Raw genomic sequence first — 27,126 nt, forward strand, 5'->3', positions numbered from 1 at the left:
GGGAGAAGCGCGGAGGCGGAGGAGGAAGAGGAGGAGGAGGAAGCAGAACGGGAACGGGAACGAGAAGAGGGCGGTGGGTGCCGTCGCGCCTCCCTCCCTTTTGGCCTCTTCCCTGCTCCGGCAGGTACCGGGTGGGGCCGGGAGAGGGGCGGAAGGCGGCCATGGGCGCGGCGGTGAGGAGCGCGGAGCGGGCCGGGCCTGGCGGGGGGAAGGGGCCGGGGCCGGGGCGTGGGGCCCCGCTGCGGCTGTGCTCGGGAGCTCCGGGCCTGGCTGCACCCGGGGAGCGTGAGGCTGTTCGGGGGGAGCCCCTGCTGGCCTGGCCTCGGGGTGCGGTGTGGGCAGGGTGTTTCTGACAGAGAACTGAGCTGCTGGCGTCTGCTGAAGTGCTGCTCTGAAAGGGTGCTCGCTGAGGTTAAATAAAAACTCCCCTGCTCCGTCGTAGTGTTTATTCTGTGATGGTTACAAGTCATGAACTTTTGGGAGGCCAAAGACGTTTTGCTTTTCTAGTTACTTGCTTGTTTTCGTCTTTTTTCATGCAATAATTAGTACATATTACCCAAGTTAAAACTAGTATGGCATGCGATTTCTTCTTTTTTTTTTTTTTTTTTTTTCCCAAATGAATAGAGATTGGAACAGAATGTATCGCTGGCCTAAAGACTGTTTTGTTTACACTACTACACAGGAAGAGGGAGGGATGTGTTGTTCCACACAAGGCAGGATGGCACTATGCCACTCGGCACTTAATAAAACAGCTTCTTGTTGCGCGTTTGTTGAACAAGTGGATCACTTGCTTGAGGGGTTTTGGTAAGAACAAAATAACATTTTAGATAGTGGCAAAACTAACAGTTTGAGAAGTCACGGTGGACTTTGGAAAAGTTCCTGTGCTGTTGTCAATGAAATTATTTGGTGGAGAGTGTTTCAGGTGGCTATGTACACTTAGTGTTTGTCCAGTTGCTAAATAGTTTCAGTTCCTTGAAATGTTTCTTCAGTACTGTTTTGTTTGTTTCATTTAGAGTATGATATAAACAAAACAGTTGTTCTGTATCATCCTATGGATGGCTTTGGGCATGACTGGAGCTAACAGTGCTGTTTGTTACTACTTCAGTGGTGAATTCAGTAAGCTTCAATAAATGAAATGAACAGGTCATAAAAGCTGGTGTTGTTGCTGAGGAAATAATTTTCATATAAACAGCTGCAAATTCAAAAGTGTGCTAATAAGTACACTTGTTACTGTCTGGACTTCCCTCTACATTGGATCTGTGATGTTCTGTTCCTCATTCAGGCATCATACAAATAATGTCTAAAGTAGTGGCCAAAGTGGAAAGCTTGAGTACAAAACTGTGAGTTGCACAGGTCATCCCGCTGCTGGACACTTGAAGTACAGATGACAGCACGTGGCTATACGCTGTGCCGCACATACATCATTCTCTGTGTTGAAGTTTAGGTGAAAAATGAGACTTAGATTATTTCAGCAGTTTGTGATCCTGCTGAGAAAATGTGTCATTAACAAATGGTCAAGAAAGATCTGAACAGGCAGTAACGAAACTAAAAGTTCAACTGTAGTGTAAACAATGGGTATATTGCCTTTCCGTGGTAGTGATTTGCTCCTTGGGCTTGAAGTTTGGTCCTAACCTAGCTCACAATTCTTTCAGCAGGAGTAGTAATTTGTATCCTGCTTTAGTCATCTCTTCTGGTAATGAGGGATTGCCAAGTGCCTTCTGCAGATACCTTTGCTCTGTTTGCCATGGTGAAGGAATGCAGTAAGCACAGGACTGAAAGGGCCTGCTCAGTAATCAAATCCAAACTTAACAGCTCCACATAATCACTTTCGTAAAAGACATCTTATAAACAATTCAATTGTTTCATCTTTCATTCTTAGTCTGTTCTAGAATGCTGATAGTTTTGGAATTCAAAAGGAATTTCTAGTGAAGTTTTATGATCATTTTATGTCAATTTGCTCTCATGCCATCACCCTTAAAATTAGAATTATTTTTCCTCTTTAGTGATGATCACTTTATTGAAAGCAAGTCTGTTCTCTTTGCATCAGGGTTTCACTAGGCTGGGCAAGTTAAGCTTTGATCTTGATTCCGTTCAGAAGTTGGGCTATCTGTTCCTTCATCCTGATAACCTTGCCTGCAGTCATTCTTTAAATTCGTTTTTGCGAGGGATAAGTGTGTGTGGTACTGTATGCAAAGGCTGACCACTGCCTTATAGGATGACAGGGGTACTTTTCTGCCCCTGCTGAAAACGCATACTTAACCTTTTCTTTTTCCTTTTTCCATTTTACGGCAACCTCATCTTGTGATTAACTAACAATCCACAAGGGTAAACTTTCTACCTCTTACTTCTGGTTTTCATCTAAGGAGCTCTGAATTTAAACAGAAATAGTTATTACAGTCCCTAAATTGTTATTATAGTCCCCAAGCTATTCTTTCAGAACTCTAATAGCAATCTTGTTCCAACATGGTAGCAGGTTATATCAAAGAAAGGGAAACATAACCACAATGTAAGTTTTATACTAATCCATTGTTGTGTGTTTTTTTTTTTTTTTACACTGCAATAATAAATGACCAAAGTCTATGCAGAATGCATTTGCTGTACTTATTGCATGCATAAGTACATGCATAAGATGCATGCATGCATCTGGTTTTCATATACTAGCATATTTTCCATTTTAAGATGGCTGGAAGAATAATTTTCATAGATGTATGATGAAAAGTATTTTTGAGCTGGGGATCACAACCCGCTGTGTAGTTAAGACCAATATAATTTCTGTCTGGTGACTGAACTAGATTCTCAGCTATCCTTAAAAATCTTGGAACTACTGACTGACCAGTGTGTTTGTCTTGAGGCTGAAAAGGAAAAAACGTTTAAAAAGTCATACTCTCTACTGAACTAGAGGAATTATTTGCCTGTCAGTCTAGTAAGCTGCTAAATTTCTTCTCCAGACTCGCCTAATTTTGTTTCTTATTTTACATGGAAATGGCTACATGTAGTTAATGTTAAAGGGATTGCCATACCATATACCTTATCTGATAACAAGATTAATTTCTGAGACTGGCTTCTTAGCCTTGTTTTCATCTCTAACTCTTCCTCAGAAGTGTGTGAGAAATAGTGAATAGTGAGAATGAGAGGGTAATTTCTTTCACTTCAACACTTCTAACCAATCAAAGGCTCAAGTCTGTAGCTTTCAGAAAACTTTCACTGGCCATGGGCTAGTGTGGTATATTTCACTGTAGAAATAAACTAGGCAGAACTGCAGTGGCTCCACACCAGTATTTTCACTGGTCTTAGATCTTGGGCATCATTCATCTCCTAGGTGGTCACCCCTATGAGTGCTGGCATAAAAGGGCTGTTTGGAGCTGTTGGGGAACTGAGGCTAATTTTCTGTTGCTGTCTTTTTTTCTGTGAAGTGTGAGAATACTACTTTCCACATCAAGCAAAAATGCTTTCAAAAGCGTTGAAAGGCCGCTTAGTCTTAGACATTAGAAAATATAAGTAAAGCCTGCAAATAAAATTAACCAAACAAAACTCTGAACCCTTGGTATTATCCATGTAAATTCCACATTTGTTTACTATTATTGTTTGAAGACTGTATGTTATGTCTTGTCTGATTCTAGCGTTTCTTTTCAGCTTACAGACAGAGAACACAAGGAAAAAGAAGAACAGAAAGAAGATAACAGCATCACCGAATGCAGCGAACAAGGAGTCATGGATCTGAAATTCACTTCATCAAGAAAATACATTTCCATCAGTGTACCTTCCAAATCTCAAACTATGTCACCCCATATCAAATCAGTAGATGATGTTGTAGTTCTTGGTGTCAATCTTAGCAAATTTAACAAACCTACTCAATTTTTCATCTGTGTTTCTGGAGTTTTTATGTTTTATCTAATCTATGGATATTTACAGGTAAATGCTATGAACTTGTCTAATAACTTGTCTAATGCTACTTTCCTTTTTCTTTAAGTTTTAGTGGAGTAGTAACATAGTATTTATCTTAGTCCGTGTAGACATCTAAAATAGATATTGACTGTGAAGCTTTCAGAATTGTAAGAGCAGTAAGCCATTATATAATACAAGACTTCACCACAGTTAATGTGGCTATGAGGTTCGGTTCACTTTGACTTGCTTTTTTACCTCTGCGTCTAAGGCACACTGTGCTATACAAAATTGTTTTTAATGTATGTTTTTATATGTGACTTCATAGTCTTCTGAAAAAAAAATAGAATGGTACAGACAGACATGCAAGTCTCAACTGGTGCTGAAACCTCCATATTCATCTGAGTTCTGTGAGCGTAGCAGAGTAGTACTAGTCTGTTTTCTCTGTATTTTATTTAGTACAGGGCTGAAACAGACTATGGTGATTTGTTAAATGTAAGCATAATCTTTGGGCAAATGCTAGATTTTATGTTGTTTTACATAAGAATTTCTTTTACTGCCAACCTTTTGCTCTTATCAAGATAAGTTACATTTCTGTTCCTTTCTTTAGAAGTTTAGATGTGTCTTCTCAATAAAGCAGTGATTAAAAAATATTTTCAAATAATCACGTTGCCCGTGTAGTTCTCAAAAACAGCTTAAAAAGTTTAATCGGAAAATAGCTACTTTCAAAGAATAAGTTTGTTTATAACAGAAAGCAAAACAGAATCTCTAAAAGGAAAATACTAAGCAACTTTTTTTTTCACTATATAGTTCTGCCCTCTCTAATTATAACTGACACACATACATAAATGCTTTATGCAGTGCATGTATTTTTCCATAGCAAATTGTTCCACTTTTAAATATCCTTAAAACCTACAAATTTATAAACTCAAAAATGCTATTTAATTTAGGCACTCAATTTTAGGTCCACATATATAAGAGATGAAAATTACTAGTAAATATGTCTCTTAGAGAAAGCTTGAATTTAATTTATCGTAAGTTATTTACAAATTCCAGCAAAAAGTGTTTCTGTAAGTAAATGAACTGAAAAACAGACAGAAAACCATCCATATTTTGTGATAAATATTCATGGATCAAATGTATTCCCCCCCTCTAATGAATCAACTTATTATTTTCAGTAGATTTACACCAGAAGTAAATGTTCCCATCTTTTGAAGAAACTAAATTGTCTTTTTCAGTACTTTGCAAGTAATATGTGGCAGCTGAATTCTAGTTAATAACTGGCAGGTGCAAAGGCTAGATTTGCATGTACATGAAGAAAAATGTGTTGACTTTAATGTTTTGGTGTATGCATGTGACATTGGTGGGTTTTTGTTTTTATAGGAATTGATATTTTCCGTGGAAGGTTTTAAACCTTTTGGTTGGTACCTCACTTTAGTGCAATTTGGATTTTATTCCATTTTTGGACTAATAGAATTGCAGTTGATTCAGGACAAAAGGAGAAGGTATGTGTTTTTTCCAAACATTTGCACGCTATCTGTCAACAAGGAAATATTTTGATATTTATGGTAAATTTCTGTTGTTCAAATGTAAATTTTGTAAGGTATTGGTAGCAGATCTGTAGTAAACAAAAAAAAAATAAAAATCTGTACTTACTAGACGATGTTAGAAAATATTTCATAAGCACCCACTTAGGCTTCAGACCTGCAAACAGTCTTGTTGACTGTCCTTCCTGTCACTTTGTTCTGCCTATGGAGTGTGTTTTGTCTCTAAGGTAGTCGATATAGAGTGAGTCTTGTTTGTGCTGCTTCTTTTTATTATGTCTAGAAAGCTCCAAGTGCAATTCGCAGCACTTGAAGCTCTCTCTCACCCAAATGTATTTTCCTCAGACTTTGTCTCTTCCTAACCAACAGGTTCCTATGCATCTTGGAGAGTATCAAAGCTCTGCTTTCTTCCACATGGCATTCACATTTTTCGAAAGAATGTGTCACTGCCATTAAATTATTCTGTCTTCACTGCAGTCAACCAAATGGATTCTTGCTGTCTTGAATCCTAAAGATATGGTGTAGTTCCTTCTGATTCAGTGTGGCCATTCTGTGGTTTCCTGCCCTAATACAGCCTTTGCAATCTATATTGAGGCATTCTGAAAGCTTGGAGACGAGTCATCGTGGTGTACACACATTTTAAAATTCATTGATGCTTTATTTCCTAGTTGAGCGTAACCTGTTTAGGTTACTTGTAGTTATCATCAGCTGACTTCTCATACATTGATTTTAGGTAATAGATTCCTCTCCAATGTAACTTTGAGAATCTTCTGTTATTACTTTTGACAATGACAGCTAGTATTTCAAGCTATCTGTCTTTTGGAGATGCATCAGATAATGTGTAAGCTGACTGTTAGGCATTATGTAACTAGCAACTATTTTGGTAATTAAAACTGTTGCTTATAGTACATGGCGCAGTACATAAGTTATGTTGGAAATGTAGAACTTCAGTATTATCTGTTTTGTTTTCTGTAATCGGAATATTTTTGTAGACATTAAAAATCTATTTCCTCATTGTTATGCTGAATCTCTCTTAAATTTTATTATACAAATTTTTCTTGCATGCCTGCATCACAGAATGAGTTATGGGTAAGACACGGTTACCACAAGATGACATCTTATTTGGCTTTGAGTACACACAAAAAATAGTTGAACATATGCACAGCAGTAACTTAAAAAAAAAAAAAAATCACAAATAGTGCAGTAAGAATTTCTGATGGATCACTTGTTGTCAGGTGATGACTTCATCAAACTGCAAACAATACATGTGAAAAAGTTTGAGGAGTCCTGTTTATGGTATCTGAATGACTTATCTTTCTGTTGAGTTTTAAAAAACAATAGTACCTTTTTTTCTGTTTTCTTCATTCTAAAGCTGTCAATGTTCACATGAAAACTTTAACAAAAAATCATCATAGTGACTGTGGCAGGACTAAGATTCAGGGTATCTAGGTATACCAACCTTCTGCGTTTCCTCTGATAAATAACCTAAAGCCTTTGTCTTGATTGCTCTGTAAGTCTTTACTTTTCTGAGAGAGCATTCTTTTTTCAGTACTTTGTGAGCCATTAAATTTTTTGTTTTGCATTTAAACACTATTTATTAGCAGTAATTGAAAGAAATGAAATTTGAAACGAGCCATTATGTGTTTTTATTTTTTTATGGAGTGAAAATCAGTAAGAAAAATGATCAAGTTGTATTAGGAACATATTCCTTTACCTAAATTTTCCAAGCTAAATATCTTCTAGATGTGTCTGTAATACCCAGACTTGTATGTTTATATTTTGTAGAATTCCTGGCAAAACCTACATGATGATAGCATTTTTAACAGTGGGAACAATGGGTTTGTCAAATACCTCTTTAGGATATCTGAATTATCCTACTCAAGTCATCTTCAAGTGCTGTAAACTTATTCCAGTTATGGTAGGCGGGGTTTTTATACAAGGTAAGTGTTTGTCTTGCTGTTAGATTACTTATTTTGGGGAGACAACACAGTTTGGAATCCTGTACTTTAAATCCCACTGAGGTTCTTGACTAGGGAGGAGCAGGTAGCATTTCTTCTATAGAAGGAAAAATGTGAATTTCTAAAGTATCTACTCAGAAAATGTGGTCAAAAAAGCTATGGGTTACTTGCAAAACTTCAGTTTTATGTAGGCTTTCTTAATTTTCAAGTAATATATTTTTTTCTGAACAAAAGCACTTCATAAATGAACAATTTTCAATGCTGAAATGGAAAAATCTAGCCACAATTAATTTATGAAGGAATTCACTGCTCTTTTTGTTTGAAAAGTTTGATTTTTATTAAGAGCTTGTTGTTGTTTTTTCCTAGTTTGTATGCTTAATTGGAAGTGTATCTGACTTCAATTGGCCTTGGCTAATTCTAGAGTTATAGTTAGTATCTGAAGAACAGAAGAAGGGTTCTGGAGAACACCAGACTGTAGATACATGAATAAACTTCAGTGTCTGGAGTTTGTAGGTTAAGGTATATTATAATGAGTCTTTATGTACCAAACAATAAGAAAGTCAGTAAAACTCTGAATATGAATGTATTACAGAACAAAATCAAGAATGTGTGTGTTTGTCTCACCCTCCTAGTTGCAATAGAAAACTTAATTCTATAGGACTGTGGGCCAGCATATACGTTTTTCTATTTTCTTTTCGAAAAGAACATTTATTCAGGCTTGATAACTTTGCAAGCTTACATATGTGCATATAGTATTTATCATATATTGAATCTTTTTGTATCATTTGAACTGGTATTCCCATGAAACTTCACAAAGCTCTAAATTTTATAGTAGTCTATTCTCAGAAACTGTGATTTTTATTTTTTCAGTTTAAAAAAAAAAATAACTTAGAGGCTTATATTGAAAGGATTGCTCCTAGAAGAGGAATGTCTTCTTTAAAACAAGACATCAATACTCCTGCTTTTTTATTTCCCTTTCTTTCTCCACCTCCTTTCTTTATGTCCTTTCTCTCACAAACCCAAAGACAATTTAGGGTTTTAAAATTTCCCAAATGATGTATTAACATTTAGGAAGGTCTTCTCTCCAACAAAAAAAAAGACAAAGTATCCTGCATAAGAGAAAACTTAAGAGTAACATCACAGTTGTCCTGAACTTGCTGAGATAGCGATTTGTCAGGGAGAATGTGCTTTCTGTCATGAGGTGTAAAATTAAAGTTGACTACCAGAACCAGATAGTGTCTGTTAAGATCCTCCTCCATGTTAGAAACTGCTGCTACTGAAGAAACTGATTCCAGTCACAAAAGGCCAGAACATTAAGACGTCTGCTAAAGTAAAAGATAGACATTTTTCCTTTGCCTTCTAGGCTGCTGACAGGATAAACACCAAATGGTTAGAGTATTACAGTCTCATGTTGTTTTTATTGCTTTTGTAGGAAAACGTTATAACATTGCAGATGTGTCTGCTGCCCTGTGTATGAGTCTTGGATTAATATGGTTTACTTTAGCTGACAGCACAGTTGCACCAAACTTCAATTTGACAGGTAAAGGTATATTTTCCAGTTTATTAAAATGCATATTTTTTTCTACTGCAAGTGTTCTGTAAAAGTTCTAAGAGTTCTTGGTGTAGTGCCTCATATCAAACTGAAAACACAGGTTTGGTTTTGTGTAAATTAGCAGAACTGTATCTGCGGCAGTAGAGGCGTTTATTCTAAGCCTTAGTTTATAGTTTCTTAAAACTTCTGGAAATACCGCCATTTAGGATGAAACAACACAAGCTTGTCCTTAAGAAATATTTACTACCCAGTAGATATGTAAAAGTCAATATGAAAAAATACAGTCTGACCATTTTAAAACTTGAAAAGACTCTTTTCTAGTTGAAACTTTGTTTTTCCATTTCACAACTATTCACTTTGTATTTTTTGATGATCTCATTTAGATTTACTATATCTCTTACAGTTATACACACTCTAACTTTTCTATACTGAATAAAATCAGAAATATTTTAACCCCCTTGGATTGAAAAACTTGAGTTTCTATCTCAAATGACAGGAGAACTGGTTATTCCTAAAAGACATTTTATGTACTTGGTCAGTGTTTGTATTAATACTGAACCTTAAAAAACATTTGAATAATCAACTTTTAGTGTGTTCTTTCTTTGAAATTCTGGGATGAGTTATAGTAACTTTTATGAGAAACATTCAGTGTGAAACCTTTATTTCTCAATAGCGGAGGCACACTTCTATAGGTTTTGTTCCTAAAAATATGAATAAATTCCTGGTTTAAAAAAAAAAAAAAAGCTTTGTCTTCACAGAATATTATTTCATTTATTGTTCCTGATGATCAAATGGAAAGGACTTGTGATGTTGTCTAAGCTCTATTTTTTTTTTGGCCTTGCTCATAAATTAATTCTCAATATAATCCTGTGAAGTATATAACTTGCTGTAAATTAATGTGTTGGTGGTGTAAATGGGTGCTCGAGCAAAATGTATGTATTTTGATTATAGAAGGAAGATGGTATGCATATTATTACATTCTAGTGTTTTCTGACATATAGGCATGTAATCTTTACACCTATTTTAGACTATTCCAGTTAAGTTCACTCACGTTGATATATTCTCTTTGTAAAGTATGAATTATTTTAAGTATATGCTGTGACTTAATCTGAAAAGATCTGAAAAGTTCCTTCTTAAACTGCATGGGATAGGGTAAAGTGCAGTAAATGTAGCAAAATCCTGATGCCCACAAATATAGCCAAAATGCAAGATAAAAACCTTTAAATATCTTCAGAGAATAAACAGTGTCTTTCATTATCACTTTCATTATCAGTTTATTCTGTACATTTCAAACAAATTTGTATATATTCAAGCTTAGAGCACTACCGTTTGGGGGGTGTTAGTTCTGTGAAATTAGAATGTAGTTCTAGAATTCGAAAGTCTGGATCTTCCCTTTGGAAGGTGATTCAAAATTCTGTCACTCTGCACCTTCTGGGGAGGTACTTTCTCCATTTCTCTGTTCCCTTATTATTTTATTCTGTGCCACTTAATATAATCAGGAAAAAAAAAAGTTTCCTAATGGAAAGGCTGAACTTTTTCATTTTCCTGGATGAATTAAGGAACTAGATGGTCCCTTCCTTCAAGAAATGTACAGATTTTTAGTAATGTAGCAGCAATACATATCTGAAGTGTAAAACCAGTGATCAGGAAAAAAAAAAAAAAAGCCATGCTCACTCTGCAAAACGACATTCTTTTGACTAATTACCCTTTTAAATGTAAATCACAAGATAAGAACCAAGAATGGAGAGGTAAACATTTATGTTCTATTCTCATAGAGAAAAGAGCATTAAAGTATTTGAGGATATTAAAACTTTTAAAAGCATAAGCAGCAAAGTACATGATAACCTTCAAAATGATTATTTTCTAAAATTGCACATTTGGTACTGCCTACTTACAGCCCCCTAAATTTCTGAGTTTCTTCTAGTAATATATGCACACTTACGTAGAACTTTCACCATGCAGACTAGTATGATTCTAGCATGATTTCATAGAATTTCATAGAACTTCTATCAACTTGCTTGTTGAAGACAAAACATTTTACATATCACAGTTCTAAGAAAACAAAGCTGTGCTGAAAAGTCAAACAACACACAGTCCTTGCTGTCCAATGCAAATACTAAAAATGGATCATGAGCAGACATAACAGTTTTGCCCATATCATGCCTTCAAGAATTTTACAAGTCTTTTTTTTCTTTTTCCTGCTATTGAAATCCAACCTCACCTCAAAAAAGGAATCTACACAGGTTTTGTTTGCATATGAAAGAGTTCAGCAAAGAAAAGAGAAACTGTCTTCTGCCAGAACAGGTACCTATTTGTAACTAAGGAAGAAGTTTTTTTTTTTTTTTTTTTTTTTTCAAGATGAAGTTGGTAATAAGAGCTCAAAACATCCCTTAGCATTTCTAATTGGAGAGGTGGTGGTAGATATCCTAAATAGTTATGAAAAATAGAGGACCTTCAAAAAAGAGAAACCAGAAAGGAATAGTGTCCAGAAGGAGGTGATCTTGAAACATTGGTGCTATCGAAGCTTCCACTGTTCTGGCATTACAGGCATAAATGGAAATTAACTATCTTCAGCAAAGAGAAAAACGTTACTTGTGTGCAGGTTCCTCTGCCCTAGATTATATGTGTGGGTGCAGTCTAGCCTTTTGAAGACTGAGGTGTTCTGTCCTTAGTTTCACTGTTGTTTATTGCTTGGTTACCTACCTCTAGAAGGTGGAGTATTGAAGAGATCTCAAGGGGCTGATAAGCTCTAAACAACTTATCTTTTAACAGACTTGCATGGTGAGGATTGCAAGTACAAGAATGTGTTACTGAGGAAGCCATTAAGTGTGCGGTAGTTTATGAATGTATACCTAGGGTTAGTATTGTAATGTCTTCAAGCATGCCATTTATAGGGTCAAATACTGTTGAAGCGTGAACTACAGTCTTATCTCTTCTAGAACTAACTTAGGACCAGTTCTTCCAATCTCTTTTACTCAAGCTTTCCATATTACACAATGTTACTACGCTCATCCCTGTTTTGCTGCTGCTTCTTGGCAGGTGCAATGCTGTCACAAGTGGAACAATTTCTGCCTTTGTGCCCCAAAAACCACGTGTAGTATTAGCATGTATCTTGTCCCCACATGTCTCCCTTCTATGTGCACTTGCCCTTCAGATTCCAGATAACTTTTATCATATCAGTCCAATACTGAACCCATGCATTTGTCCTGTGGTATGCCTTGGCCATTAAGCACCGCTTGGAAGCGGCATGAATGAGAGTACAGATGTGCTTGATCACTGTATGGAAGTGATCTGCAGCAAAGCTATTGATTGGATGGAGTTACTATACCTTTTGGATCGGAGCTGAATCCATGTGGTTAATATCTCTAAACTGTGGTCTTTAGCATAACCAATACTACTCTGGTTGTCATGTCATTTCTGTTCACTCATGCTTTTTCTGGTGCATGGTAACTGGAATAATGAATTGTTGTCCACACCGTCTTCCGTGTTGTTTCAGTTGCATATTTGCATATGTCTAGCATGGAAAAATAAATGGTTCCCAAACTAAAAATGCTGGTTTGGAAGCTTGCATATATCCAGAAGCTTACCAAGGAGATACCACCTTAAAGTACACTGGTCTTACTTTTTTTTTTTTAAAAAAAAAAAAGTCTTTCAATTCTGAAAATTATAGGAAGTGGGATTTTTCTTCTCTGTCAGGAGCTTATCCGCCATTTGGTCCATCAGAATACCTATTTTGAGACCCCTGAATTTAAGAGTATAATATTAGGGAGATAAAATGGTGCTTCTTCCAAGTCTTCCACTCATCATTTTTCTGACACTCAGCTTTTTTTCAGGGACCAAGACAAGGACAGGCAATAAACATGATTTTGGTGTCTGATACTTTTTGTGCTGCAGGTTTATATAGTCTTCTTAGAGAAGTGGTATTTCAACCTGTGTGCATCATTAATTTCCTAAGCTTGCAACGTTAAATGTAACAGTTGTTACGTTCATGAGAAAATCAAAGTTTTGAGGTTGAAAAATGAATTGTGACTGCAATAATAGTTATTAATTTTTGCTATTGGAAAGCTGATTACATTATTGAATCTGTAGTGACTTTGTTATGACCAAGTGCATTAATGTTAAAACTATGGATTTTATACCTAAACAGTACTTTTCTCTTTAAAAAGAAAAAAAACAAACTATTTCTGTAATGAAAGGTTTTTGCTGAACCTTTCACATTTGCGTTATCACTACGTCTAATGCCTCTATTTTACTTTTTCCAGGGAAAATGGTATAGATTAACTGCTAAAAAAAAAAAAAAAGTTATCTGGTTATTTATCTTGATTCAAATATAAATAAGTACAATTGACACTCTTTCACTCTTGCTACTACATAGAACTACAGCTTGCTTCTTTCTAGTAATGTTCAGATATTCCCATCAAGCCTAGAGACAAGTGTGGTTCAAGACTTAACTCACAGGAGGAATGGGAGTGTACACTGCTTTATAGATTGTTAAAACTTTTATTAGCATAATGAAGTAGTTTTGCTGATGTTCAGAATGATACAGATATTTATTACTATTCTATTCCTGAGAATTTTCAGGATAAGTAGAGTGTTTTTTGTCACTGCTCTGTTTTGCTGATAAATACTCTCAACAGGTTTTTTGTTTATTTCTTTCCTTATATTAGGTGTGATCCTAATATCCCTTGCCCTCTGCGCAGATGCAGTTATAGGAAATGTACAGGAAAAAGCTATGAAGTTGCACAATGGTTCTAATTCCGAAATGGTAAATACCAGATTTGAAGTTAGTGTTCTGTCACACACAATTTGAAAGTATTTAAGTAGTCATACTGATAATTCTATGAGGGTGGGGGGGGAGGTTGTTAAAAGCCTGAATTAATACAGACTTCGAAATCCTTTGCAATTTTAAAATAACGTGTTCTATCACAGGCAACACGTCAAACAACAAAGTAGGAAACTCATTCTGTTTTTCTCTTTCATATGTGAGTAGTGACTCTTGCTGCATTCTTTGTTTTTTTTCCTTCTGTTCTTGTTTTCTGTTTTTTCATTATGTTTTGTTTTTAACCTTTCAGGGGTGCTGCTTTTCGGGGGTATGCAATTGCAAATGTATATTGCAGCTACAAAAACACATTATTTCTAGCAGCATTTTTTTTTTACATAGAGGGGAGAGTCTGAAAAGCAGTAGAGTGTTTTCTGTACACTTTCTGTACAGGCCTGAAAGCAGTAGAGTGTTTTCTGTATGGTCATGCACTTGATCTCTTTTAAAAAACAAAACAAACTGTTTACAGTTCTTGTATAGATGAATGTCTGTTACATGAACACGTTGCTTTTCCTACTTGATAGACTTCTGATTCTAGAGTGTGCTACCATTTGAGAGGCAGCCTCTTTTGGAGCTTGTTCTGTTGAAATCAGTAAAACTTTGACTTTTGGATGTTCCTGATTCAGTAAAATACGTGATTTTGAAAAAGTATTGCTCAATATTTTTATATACTTCTTTGAAACAAGGATTATTTGTTCACATCCCATGACTTATGTAAAACTTATGTTTGAACTTGCCATCTTTTTCTCTAAAATCAAATCAAGATGAGCAAATCTTTCATTGTAGCCAATATTATTTGAATATGCCACAAATAAAAACAAATACTGAAGTTGTATTTGATGTTTAACTTGACTGATGTGACAGGACAACCTAGTTCCTCACTTATGAGAACAGCTTTATAAATGGAGAGAAAACTGGTTAGGAGCAAACTTCATTTATGCCTGAAAATCATTTAGGTTGGCTCAAGAAGTTTGGCCTGCAGGTTTCTGAGAAGTAGAAGAATATACCTGAAAGGTATCGCTGTGTTCTTTTTGTTTGTTTGCTTGTGCTTTTTCTCGTTATCGACTGTTGACTGCTGCCAGAGTCAGGGTTCTTAGCTAGGTCAACATTATCAGACCCAGGGTAGCCTTCTACAGCCATAATCTCTGAAATCCATTAGTACATCCATAGCGGCTTTCTTGCCCAATTTGAATCTTGCCAACAGTCTTCTGGCAATTGCTACCAGCCTTACAATGCCTCTGATTTCTCTAGACCTTTACTTTTTGTTATGTGAACTTGAAAGCAGTTCTGCTCTTGGAACATATATCGATCCTCCTTTATTGTGGAGCAGTATTACGTGTTCTGTCTTCTCATGGTGTTGCTATCAGTTGTTAATAGGCTTATCTTTGTAGATAAGAGATATTACAACAAGGAAACAGTTGATTAAAAAATTTTTCCATAAGAAGTATGTCTGTAACTGACACTGTGCTTTGAAATGTAATAAATCATTGTGTTCTAGCTAGTAATATTATGTGGAATAGTTTTGCTTACTGTCCCTTTTCCCACAAGAAAAAGCTGCAAACAGCTGAATGCCTCCCACTGCACCGGTATATAGATCGATGGGCAGTTCCAGCTTCTGTTGTTGCCTTGACATGAGAAGAGTGCATATGAAGATTATCTTGTCATTGTATGGAGCCAGGAATTTTATTAGGGTACAGACAAAATGAAGAGCTTACTTCCTTGCTGAGAAGGATGTATTCTGAGCTAGGCCAGAGCTGGTTGTATGTGAAGATTCAGTATCCCATAGCTGTAATGCAGGTGTGCGCTGTAGGTGAACTGAAGTGGCACAGATGATGCTTCATGACACGTTCTGGCAGTTCAAGGTGATTAAGTGCTGCACTTTGCATGTTTAATGTATCTTTAACATGCAGGATAAATAGCAGAAATCTATCTACCTTTCGCATATTGTTCAACCTAATTATATAGTTGTCTGAAGCTTTATTTAGGCTGTGAAATCCTGGATTTGAAGGGTTTAATAGTCAAAATTGACCTCGGGACATTAACTGTCTAGCTTTAAAAAAAAAAAAATAAATAAATAAAAACTTATGTGGCTGTGGGTAGGAAGAATGCTTGTTGACTTCTCACTGTACATCAGCTGTTAAAGAAATAACTAGCAAAAATATCTTCAAACACTTCAAATTTAACTCAAACTGAAAAATATTAATGGGGCCATATGTTCAAAAGCATTTAATTATCTGCTTTTTATAATATCACCTGATAATTATTTTCTTTTAAACTATTCTAGGTTTTATATTCCTATTCAATAGGTTTTCTGTATATTTTATTCGGATTAACATGCACTAGTGGATTAAGCCCTGCAGTAACGTTTTGCTCAAAGGTAGGTGCAAAGATTTCCTTTTTTTCTACAAACAACCTCATTGGAAAACATTGTTCTGTATAGTCTGGAAAAAACGTCACCAACTCTCTAATGTTGTTTTCATTGTGTAACTTGGTTGTTTTCTGTAGTTCATACATTAACGCAGTTGTTACAGTTTTTGATGTATAAGATATATCGGATAATGTTTAAAAAAAAAAAAGGCAAAACAAAATCACAGGACCAGACTCATTTCAATTTCATAATTATTTTTCCATTATTTAACTACAATTAAATAAAGATCTTTGCATGAATGCATTGTTGAGCAGCTTATTATAGCTCAAGCAGTTGATTAAAGTCTGTAGTTTTATGTCATTTTGCAATACCTCAGGGTTTGTTTTCACATTTTCCTAACAGGCTTTTTTTGTTGTTGCAGCATCCAGTTCAGACTTATGGTTATGCATTCCTTTTCTCCCTGACTGGGTATTTTGGCATATCCTTTGTTCTAGCTTTGATTAAAATCTTTGGTGCCCTTCTGGCTGTAACAGGTATGAACAAATGATATCTTTCCTGCTTTTGGTATAAAAACATGAAGTAATCTTGTTATTTAGGACAGCTTCTGAGAATAATATTCTAGTCTTTTTTTCTGTTCTTTGTGCTGACCAGTCTTGGTTTATTTAGTCCGGGTCTTCTCTCGTAGTATATATTTGGGAACTTCCCAGTTCATTCTGTGTGACAGTTTCAATGTTGAAGAGCCTGTTAAGCAATCTTGTGCATGTAGCCTATGCTACATGTATGTTTTAATACAGAATCAGCACTGTTCTAAACAGAGGAATTGCTATGGAAATACACAGCAAGATACAAGGAAAAGATAAATACTATTTGAAATGCGTAAGGCATGGAAGGCAGTGTCATCACTTCTAAGCACAGAATTTCTGGAGTTTACCAACAAATAGTATTGCTAGAAAAAGTGTGTAGGACTCCCTTGAAGTTTTTGGATGTCCATAGATTTTCAGTGGAAAACTGGGGCTACATTGTAAGAAGTAGCAACATTAAACGTATACTCCGTAGTCTGTTCAAAATAAACGAAAGTGGAACAAATTCCAACTTTTGTCAGAATTTGAGAATGTCTCCTTGGTTCTTCTTATTAAACTGAATGCAATAAAGGGTATTAGTTTTTGAAGTCAGGATATGAACCAAAGAAACTTCTCATGGACTGTGTAACAGCTGCTGAATTATCTCTAAATCGCAGGTACTATCATTAATAGTAGCCTATTAATGAAAGAAGCAGAATTTCTTACCTTGCAGTTCCTTTTCTGGACTTAAGAAGTAGTTGTCCTATGACTGAAAAGCAGTCATGCTTTCTGTTGAATGTGTAGTATAGTATATATCAGAAAAAAACTAGGTATGAATGTAAAGTATCAGTGATATATTGAAAATGTTTTTTTGCCTATTACTGGTGTATCTGCTAGCCCCACATGAATGTAGAAAAATATCAATCCATAAGTTACATCAAAAGTTATTGGAATCCTCTACAGGCTAAAAAAGTCACTAAATGCTATTGTAACTGCTCTTGTGACAGTTTGCATATAATTAAAATTTTGTGAGGTGGTGTTCTTATCTAACAGTATAATCGTTTTTTGTGAGTGAATGCAAATCAGACCTTTCTGTGCTGACAGTCTGCAGGTATCTAGCCAGCTTACTGAGGAAAAAGAGGACTTGAAACAAGAGGCAGTCACAACCATTATAGATTTTCAGTCTTTAGGTCAGACTTGACTCTTAATCCATTTATAACTGGATATAACCTTCATGTTGAGCAATCAGTCATCTGGAAAAATCTTCTAGAGACTGAAATTGTAATACCTAAGACTGAGGAGCGTGCTGAGCACAGCAAATCTCAATGCTGCACTGGCAAGTAACATCATATGGTTAAACTTCGTCTTTACCAATGCATTGGCTGATATAAGTGCCTTAGAAACAATGAAAAGTATTTAAATATACTCTGTGTGGAAGGACAACTGTATGGCTTCAAAGAAGTGAGCTTGTCATTAACTTTGTCTGTGCAAGATCCATAGTGGAACGAACAGTATAGAATACAGTTAAATCAAAGGAATTGCTGATAAGATAGGTACAACACATTGTTTGCACTAGTTTACTGTGGCTTGCATCAGTATTTGTGATGCTATGACAAATTTTAGTATGTGATGAGTGTGGCAAAGCTAGCTACAGTAAAATGACATAACTGTGTTGCAAGCAAGTAAATGCTTTTAGCTTGTGTCATTGTGAGTTTGTAAATAGTCATCAGAAGTGTTTACCTGTCAGAATATCCTCAGTTGTTAGGATAAGCAGAAATGACCCTGCTGTTAATGTTAGCAGCAGTTACTGAAAGGAAAGTCTAAGCTATCTGATCATTTCTCAGCATCTCTCCGTACATCTGTTTCCAGACTATCCCTAAAACTATTACTCTTCAGTATATGTAACTGCTGTGGAACAGTGAATTGTTTGTCTGAAGAAAACAGTTGCTTCCAACCTTAAAACATCACTTGTGTGAACTTTCCAAAACTAAGTCACTACCTATCTAGCTGTTTTGTAAGTAGTTACAGTAGTCTGTCAAGAACAGTTACATCAGGCTCATTCCCTCCTCAGGTTACCTTTTCTTTAAACTACAAACATCAGTCACAAGGGACTGGGGTGGGGAGGTGTAGCAAGATGCCATGGAACTACTTTCCTCTCTTCCCTCTTCCCTCAAAAGCTGGTTTCTGCCAGGTAATGTCTACTTCATTTGCATTAGCAGAGAGGAGAATACAGACGGTTGTTTTCTGGACATGAAAGTTGCATGGTCTGGTTTCCTGTTAATTCTTACCTCTGCAGCACTTCTGTTTTATGTTTGTTTTAAAGTTCGAGAAATCTACTGGCTGGAAGTTGGCTCAGATGAGGGGTTGGTTCATGTATTGAAATAGCTCTTAAAAAAAAAAAAAAAAAAAAAAAAAAACTACCTGTGCTAAAAATTGCTTAAGTGCTGTGGAATAGAAGACCCTTCCCAGATTTCCTTGTGTCTGACCTTGACAATCCCTTTCTGTCTTGCCTGTAGCAATGTGAAAATGTTTATCGTGCCTTGGAAGAACACCACATTCATTACTGTCCCCCCCCCCTCCCCCCATCAACCCTTCTCCTTGTTGGGGGGAATGGGGTGAAGGAGTTTAATGAAAATTGTATTTCTATTAGCAGAATGAGAAATTATCAGACTTAATTGGGAAAAAGAATAAAAGGCACTTAATTTAGAAGGAAATGGTTACATAAATATTTTAATTAATAACTGATTTGAAAGAACAGAAATAATCGTAATTAGAAAAACTGAATTTTACCATTTTTTAAATTATTCATCTGTAAACTGTTTTCTAATTAAAACTCAATTTTCTTTTTCATTCTACTTTTAATTTTTCATGTAATAGAAAATCATTTGATGTGCATAAATTTCTTAATGTATAGAAATTGTTATTAGGAGGTTGAGACTGGAGCAGACAAAGCAATGGTGAAGGCTGTTTATTTCAGTATTAAACATCTTTTTCAGATAAGATATTTGGGGGAGAATAAAACTTGCTTTACTGTCCAAAAAAAAGGCATGAAAATACATCAGTAGTCACTGTTTCCTTTTGTTTTGGTGTTACACTAATACTCATGTGGGTATGGTTATACGAACAAGGTCTTTTTAACCTGTTATAGCAAAAGTATGTAATAAGAAAAATATTTTCTGTTAATAAAGAAGGCGTGGTTTTCTTCTGGTCCAGACAATTGTACTATGATCTTTATTAAATGAGAAACCTGTGCTGTCATGTAACACCTTCCCAGGTCCCTTCTCTGTAGATGAATTTGTACACCTGGCTGCTTGTTACTTTTTTCAATGTTTTCATAACACTTTTACTTAGTTACTGATTGCATGTTTCAGTGATAAACTATGTATGTTTCCCAGTATACAATTTACTAGCAGAACTTTATTCTTCGTAGCAAATAGCATTGAAATTGTTCAAGTAATTGTTGAAATTTATAGTTAATTTGAAAGTAAACCAAGCAAATAGTTTAATTCAATTTTGGTAACAGAATTGTCCTCAGTTCTTACTACCTTGATTCTTGCTAGTGATGAGATCACGTGTAGAAGAAGGCCTTTTAATAATTCTAGGAAAGCCTACTAAGCCACTGAAGTCTAGCGTCCCTGGTCTCTTAGGTTTCTAGCCAAACTTGTATTTCTCTGCACTGCTAAATAACTAAAGTTACAGGATTACAAAATGCTGGTTCCATTCCACTTAAAAAAAAAAAAAAAAAAAAAAACAAAGTGAAGTAGGAATGGCAAGAGATATGTTGTGTCCAAATACCCGTGGATTCGATCCCACTTTGTTTCCTGCTGTAACAGATGACTGCTTTTAGTTTATACAATAAGTTATTTGTAGGGATTGTTCATTGCTTTCAGGTACTGCAGATACCTGACTGGAGCTGATACAGCATGCTTGTTTCACATAACGTGGTCCTAGCATAATTCCATACTGTAGGAATGTGCCTACGGTTTGTTTGCATCAAGGATGATAATCATTTAGCCAGACCTTTAACTGGATAATAAGGGTATCTACTAATATTAAAGATTGTTTGATGTTCTTACATTGTAAGTGAATTATTAAAGAAGTAAACATCTCTTTTCCTCTGCAGTAACAACGGGAAGAAAAGCAATGACCATTGTGCTTTCTTTTTTGTTCTTTGCAAAACCATTCACATTCCAGTGAGTATTTATTGTTTTAAATGAGATTTTATTTATTTTATAAAAATTATAACGTTGATCATGGAAATACAACACCAGTAATTAATTACATTCAGGCTTTAATGGTTTTTGTCTTCTGTCTTCTACAAATGTTGGCAATCTGTTGTGAATATTGACTGCCTTGTTGATGCTAATCATGCTAGAGAAAATAGTTTCAATTTTTCTAAGGGTCTGGAAGACAAATTGTTTCACATATTGGTATTTTTTGTTCTTGCTTTTTAAGAAAAATCTTGGGTAATATGTAGTGCTTAAGAGACTTAATAAATTGTTTGGGTCCTTTCTCTAGGAAGACTTGGCCTTATGCTGATACATGCAGCTCAGTTATTTCATTGATCCTAAATATTTCTGATCTGAAACAAAATAGTGTTTGATTTTATTGCTATCTAAATTTGAGACTTCAGAACAAAGCTTAGTCAAATGCCCAAATGAAATTTATTCCAGCTAAGAATGTTGAGACTTAAAATAATGGAGAGCTAAATTAAAAATGAACATTTGGAGGTATAGACATAAGGCATTGAGTGAAAATGTGGTTTTGGACCAGTAATAGGGAGAGTAGCTCTCCTAAACGTAGGAAAGAAAAACATTCTAAAACCCCTCAGAGCTGCTTCTTTCCTACAAGAAAGAACAGGTACTGTTTATTTTGTTTTAATTATCAATGCACCTTAACTCTCCAGCCTGGACAGGAAAATGAAGGGTTGAAGGACAGAAGAAATAAAGACTCGAACAAATTCTTTCTCCAAGTCTACTAAAATGTTGTTGCTGTTTTTCTTAACCTCCTCTCATTAGGGTTTGAACTTTACGTATCAATATTTATGAATTAGATAAATATAATCACTACAACTAAAGTGCTGATAGTAATTTTTTCCCCTCCTTTCCCTCCCTTTTAGGTATGTGTGGTCAGGCTTGCTGGTTGTTCTTGGTATATTTCTTAATGTTTACAGTAAGAATATGGATAAAATCAAACTGCCTTCGCTGCATGGTGTTTGGAAAAAAAGTGTGGAAGAAAGAAAAACAAGGACGTTGTCGCAAACTGTATAGACAATGGTTTATGGTCTAGACTATGACGACTATGACTTAACGTTTTATTGGAACAGTCTTCAACTGATTCACTTTCCAAAGGGAACATTATTAAAACCAAAGGAGCTGAAGGCATATTGTCTGCTTGCAGATGGCTAGAAGTGCACATTTTCGTGAGCCCTTTCTTCAGAGCACTTGAATTCATCATAAAAGGTGTTATAGGCCATTGTCAGATGGCTTTATCAGTCAATGAAGGACAGCAGCTCCTGGCAAACTGCTGAGAAGCTGCACCCCAAATGTGACACACTAGAAGACTTACTTGGGCATTTTAATAATATTGGCCATGTGGCTGGTTTGAGATTAGTGGTTCTCTGTCTTTGTTAATTGTCTAGGTGAGGTAATTTAAATGTAATACTGTATTCACGTTTAATGGAACCTAATCAGCAACTGGTTGACCAAATTGCAGTTTTAAAGATGGAAGATTTAGAATATGATATGCTGTCACTTTTTCATTTTAAATAAAAATATTGTGGGTTTTTAAGTTATTGATCAGATCATCACGGAACTTGGTATTTCTTGTCATGATTGAAATTTTTATGGAAATCTTAAGCTGTTGTTCTGTTTGGTTATTGCTTGTAAGTAAGAAAATACATTTGAGCACTGAACAAGGGCAGAATGGGTTTTTAGGCCCCAAGCAGCTGAGAACACAATGAAAAGTCATGACTGAAGCAGTGGTGTACCAAGCTGTAATTTGCTTATTCTGTGGTGAAGTACTAAATTTTTAGTGGCCTATGGACTTCCATGTCATAGTGATGTAGAGAGAAATGAAAGGTGGTCCTCTGAATTAATATCTTCAAATCAAATTTTTTATTTTCAGTATTGGACTAAAGAATAACAGCACCTGCTACTGTATTTGGGATATTTACTGTGTCGGTCTCTGTGTGGTCCTTTGAATATAAAATGATTATGGTACAAATCACAATTTTCTTTATTTAATGACAGGGATACAGTGTACTACCAGTCTTTCTTTTTCATTGTAAATTTAAAAGATTGCTGGAATTTAGTAATATCTGTTCTCTTACTTTCGTATTCAATTCATTATTGAATCATTTGCCTTCTCTTTCATTTTATGTATTTAACAATAGCACTTTAAAAATACTTATTGCTTTACAGTTCATTGTTCACACAGTTACGGTGTTTTTTGTTGTTGGGTCCCTTAGATGCATCTTATTTTGTGTTTTTTCATACAGAATGGATGATTTATTCAAATTAAAGAAATGTAAATTTGACAATAGAGCTGTGTAATCAGGAAGAATGTACAAAAATTGAAAAATCACAGGATGTATTGCTTTCTGCTAAAAATACTAATTTGTGAAATTAATCCGATGTCTGGCAAACATTGTGCATGTTTTAGGATGAATTGCTCTACCAAGGAGCTTGTAATCAAAGCACAGACAAAAGTGTGCCTTAAATTTTGCTTAATAATTTGGTGGCTAGCATATGACATATTAGGTGTGTTATAAAATAGGGCAGGGAATAACATAGCTATGTTGGCACAAGTGCAGAGCTGCACTAACAACCATGCTGTTCCTAGTGCTCAAGCTACTTCTGATGTGTCAGCAAAGCCCTTCAACATGTGACTTGCCAACAATAATAGGTGTGTATACGAGACCTCATTGTGAGTGTAATAGCTTTCATTTTTGAATTCCTAGCTGCTGTATGATGTATTGTCATGGGTTAGGTATGGAGGTATGAACTAGACAAACAGATGAACCTTGAAATAAAGAAATAGAAAGATGGCCTGCTATGGTTATCACTGATATTTTCATGTTGCAGCCAAAGTTGTATGGTAAGATACAATGAAGGGTTACAACTTGGATTTGATGCAACAGTGTACTTTGGACCAATCAAGGGGACAGATGCATCTTTTTTTCCCCATAACATTTATCAAGTCTTTTTATTCCAATTCATTCTTCTCCCTAAATTAAGTTGCTCTCTGCAGTGGTGTTAAGTTACCTATCAGGCTTAAAAGAGGGGCAGTTTTTGAACCAATGAAAGGAAAGTTCTGGAGTAGAACACTGGCTGCAATGTCCAGGTTGGCGGAACTTGGTAATTAGAATTTGAGCATCAGTGACTATATTTCAGTCTCAGTTTTGTCACCTGTAAACTGTGTGTTGCTAAACTTTACTGACCTTCAGGGAATCAAATTATGTGAAAGCTATCATCCATGCATGAAGTTATAATAATTCATATGGAATCTGTTTTCTGTAAATAGATAATATAAATTTTAGAAATCCCAAAGTTTCTGGTAAAAATTAATATATACTATGTAGGTTGCAGAACAGTTTATGTAGAACCATGGAATCATCTAGGTGGAAAATACCTTCAAGATCAAGTCCAACCATCAACCTGAGCTACTGACTTCACTCACTAAACCGTGTCCATTCATGCCATGTCCACACCTCTATTATAGTGCAATTTTGTTTGTATTTTCTCTTGAGAACAGTGTTCACTATCATTTGCCTTAGAATTTACCCTTGATTGTGTATGAGACTTACTTACTGGAGCACATGTTAAGGGAAGTTTGGAGTTTTTATTTCATTAACTATAGAAAATGGTTTTGTTTTACAGGTGTGAGGTACTTGAAAATGTGATTTTTATAGACAAAGGAATACTGTAGATTTAGCATAAATTTGTCAGGTTTTTATTTTCATAGGTGTAAGTTTACATATTGTTGAGTAACAATTACTAAGTGTGTGAAAGAACATGCTTACAGAAATGAGAGCAGCTCATAACTTGTCAGCTGTCATGGTCTATGTAGTTTCATGCTTTCATTGAAGTTTAAAAAAAAAAAAAAAGTATTTCAGTGAATTGCTGTATTTTTTTTAATGAGCATTATTGCATGTACATGTAAGAACCTGACAGGCCTCCAAGTGTTCTTATTACAGAACTTGAGTTTAGGATCTTCTGTACTGTATATGTATATTGTTTTGTGTTGTCTATGAAATACGAGTAAGGGCTTGTTTAAGAAGTAACTGTAAATTCTTTATTTTTCATGGGAGAGCAGTTATGTTGTTGTGTTGATTAACCCTACCTAATGTTATGTAGGCTGATAGAAATAACTTTTGCATTTTACATTCCTTAGTTCCTAGACTCTTCACAGTAGGTGTTATGGAACAACAAAAAAAGTCACCGTAAAATTTACTGTATAAATATAATGTGAATAAGTTGTTTCCTATTCTTATCCTACACAGCTTTCTCCTCTTCACACAAAAACTGATGTAAGAACTAGTTACAATGGGATTGAAGTTCACACTGAAATTTAAGGTTGCCCAAGGTCTCCATTGATACCAGCTATTTGCATCTGTGATGCCCTCTGCTTCTGCCTCCTTTGAAGGACTGAGCGAGTTTCCTAAATTACTATGTATTTGTAGCTTCTTTCACAGTAGATTTTTGCATTTACTTTGCACACGTTAATACCAAAGTAATTGACTGTGGATTTCTTCAGTATTTCACTATGGTCAGTACCATCAAACTGCTAATAATTTTAATATACGTGTATTGTGAATATAGCTATGGAAGTACTAGTGCTCTGAACCCTTCCCTTATCCTATAGTCTTTCCTTATTCTGCATTAAACTGTTTTTTTCTTTTCTTATTAACTTCTCACATGGAATGAACTTACCAAGTATTTTAACCTAAGATTTATCACAAAATGTTTTGGGATGAAAGGGACCTCAAAGCCCATCCAGTTCCGACCCCCTTGCCATGTGCAGGGACACCTCCCACCGGACCAGGTTGCCCCAAACTAAATCCAACCTGACCCTGAACTCCTCCAGGGAGGGGACATCCACAGCTTCTCTGGGCAAGCTGTGCCAGTGCCTCACCAACCTCATAGCACAGGATACGGCTGGCTTTCTGGGCTGCAAGTGCACACTTAGGCATACAGTGTTTCCTGTTTGTCTTCCTTAGTTCTGTAACTGTCTGTCTTCTGGATGCTCTTTTCCTTTTTAACATGCTGTGTTGATGTTCTATAAGTTGTTTCAGCTTTCTATTCCTGCATTTAAAGGCTTACATCATGCTCTAAGAAACTAGTCACATTCCATATTTTCTGCTGCATGTCAGTTACAGCATCCTAGGTGATTCTTTTATTTTTTTTTCCTCCACCAACAAATCTTTACTTCTGTATGTTCCTTTATTTTTGGAAAGGTCTTGCAAAGTGCATTTATGAGTTAACTCCATGACCTTATTCCATATTCCAAGAAAATCTCTTTTGCTTGCCATTATGAACTAAAGGAGGAAATAAATTACTTATAAGTAATCTTTTGTGTTAATAAGGGCCTTCATTTTTAACCTGGTTTGTTTTAATTATTTCTTTTATTTATGCCTCCCATGCTCCTGAGCATAAATAAGCCCTTGTTTATCCACTTAACCATTTAACCACTGCTTGTTAATCATGGCAGCTTTTTGGTTTGCTTATTGTTTGGGAAAGAATTTGGTACAGAATTGCATGTGTGCTCTGGGGGGCAGGAAATAATAAGAAAACTCAAGTTAGGGAAGTAATTAAAGTTATACTTTGTTTCCAGAGGGATTTTATGTGTGGTGTGGGTAATAGCTCAGAATTTGTTACTGGAAGTTTTTCTTTCACCTGTTTAAAAATCTTTATATTAAAATGAATACTTAAAATACTTAATATAAAAGTCCTGGCTATTCAGGCAGTTTATAGACATTAATTTTATTCTTGCCTATGAGGCAGAAAAGTCCTATCTCCATTTCACTGATGAAGCAGACTTGCCCAAAGTTGCCTTAGTAGTAAGTCTGTGGTGAGCAGGGAATAGGTGTTAATACCCTCAGTTGCTCTCTGCCCCAAATCCAACAGAGCCCTTCCATACCTGAAATGAAACGGTACCAATATAAACTCAGTTTCTTTTACCCCAGCATTAGAGATCTTAAATTGTTTCTATTCTGTGGTCTATGCTAGCATGATTTAAAGTTAAATTCAGGGAGCCATAAAATAGGCTTCCTGTGTTTAAAGCTTCTTTGCATTTTGTGCATTGTTACTGTGTTTTTCTATTCTGGTTTCTACAAACAGGACAGAAGTAGTAGTGGTAGGAGAAACATACCTTTTGCTTTCAGGTTACTTGTCCTAGTCTTGTCCACTTCGCAACTAGCCAAAGCTGCAAGGAATTGTTATA

At 35.6% G+C, this 27,126-nt stretch overlaps 1 protein-coding gene across 6 annotated transcripts; it reads left to right on the forward strand.

The window, feature by feature from the left end:
- Nucleotides 1-26,356, forward strand: SLC35B3 (solute carrier family 35 member B3). Of its 6 annotated transcripts, none has more exons than XM_082753099.1 (10): nucleotides 1-120; nucleotides 3,634-3,912; nucleotides 5,266-5,387; nucleotides 7,212-7,366; nucleotides 8,817-8,924; nucleotides 13,604-13,701; nucleotides 16,040-16,132; nucleotides 16,545-16,656; nucleotides 20,807-20,876; nucleotides 21,803-26,356. In XM_082753099.1, the coding sequence occupies exons 2-10, from the start codon at nucleotides 3,712-3,714 to the stop codon at nucleotides 21,951-21,953; spliced, it is 1,110 nt and encodes a 369-aa protein (XP_082609225.1). In that variant the 5' UTR covers nucleotides 1-120; nucleotides 3,634-3,711; the 3' UTR covers nucleotides 21,954-26,356. The 6 variants fall into 6 exon arrangements, with proteins under 6 accessions (XP_082609225.1, XP_082609221.1, XP_082609222.1 ...); XM_082753095.1 differs by having other exon boundaries at nucleotides 4-124; nucleotides 21,803-26,355; XM_082753096.1 differs by having other exon boundaries at nucleotides 5-73.
- Nucleotides 26,357-27,126: the final 770 nt, after the last annotated feature.

The sequence above is a fragment of the Aythya marila genome (assembly GCF_965140915.1).
Source record: "Aythya marila genome assembly, chromosome: 2".
NCBI lineage: Eukaryota > Metazoa > Chordata > Aves > Anseriformes > Anatidae > Aythya > Aythya marila.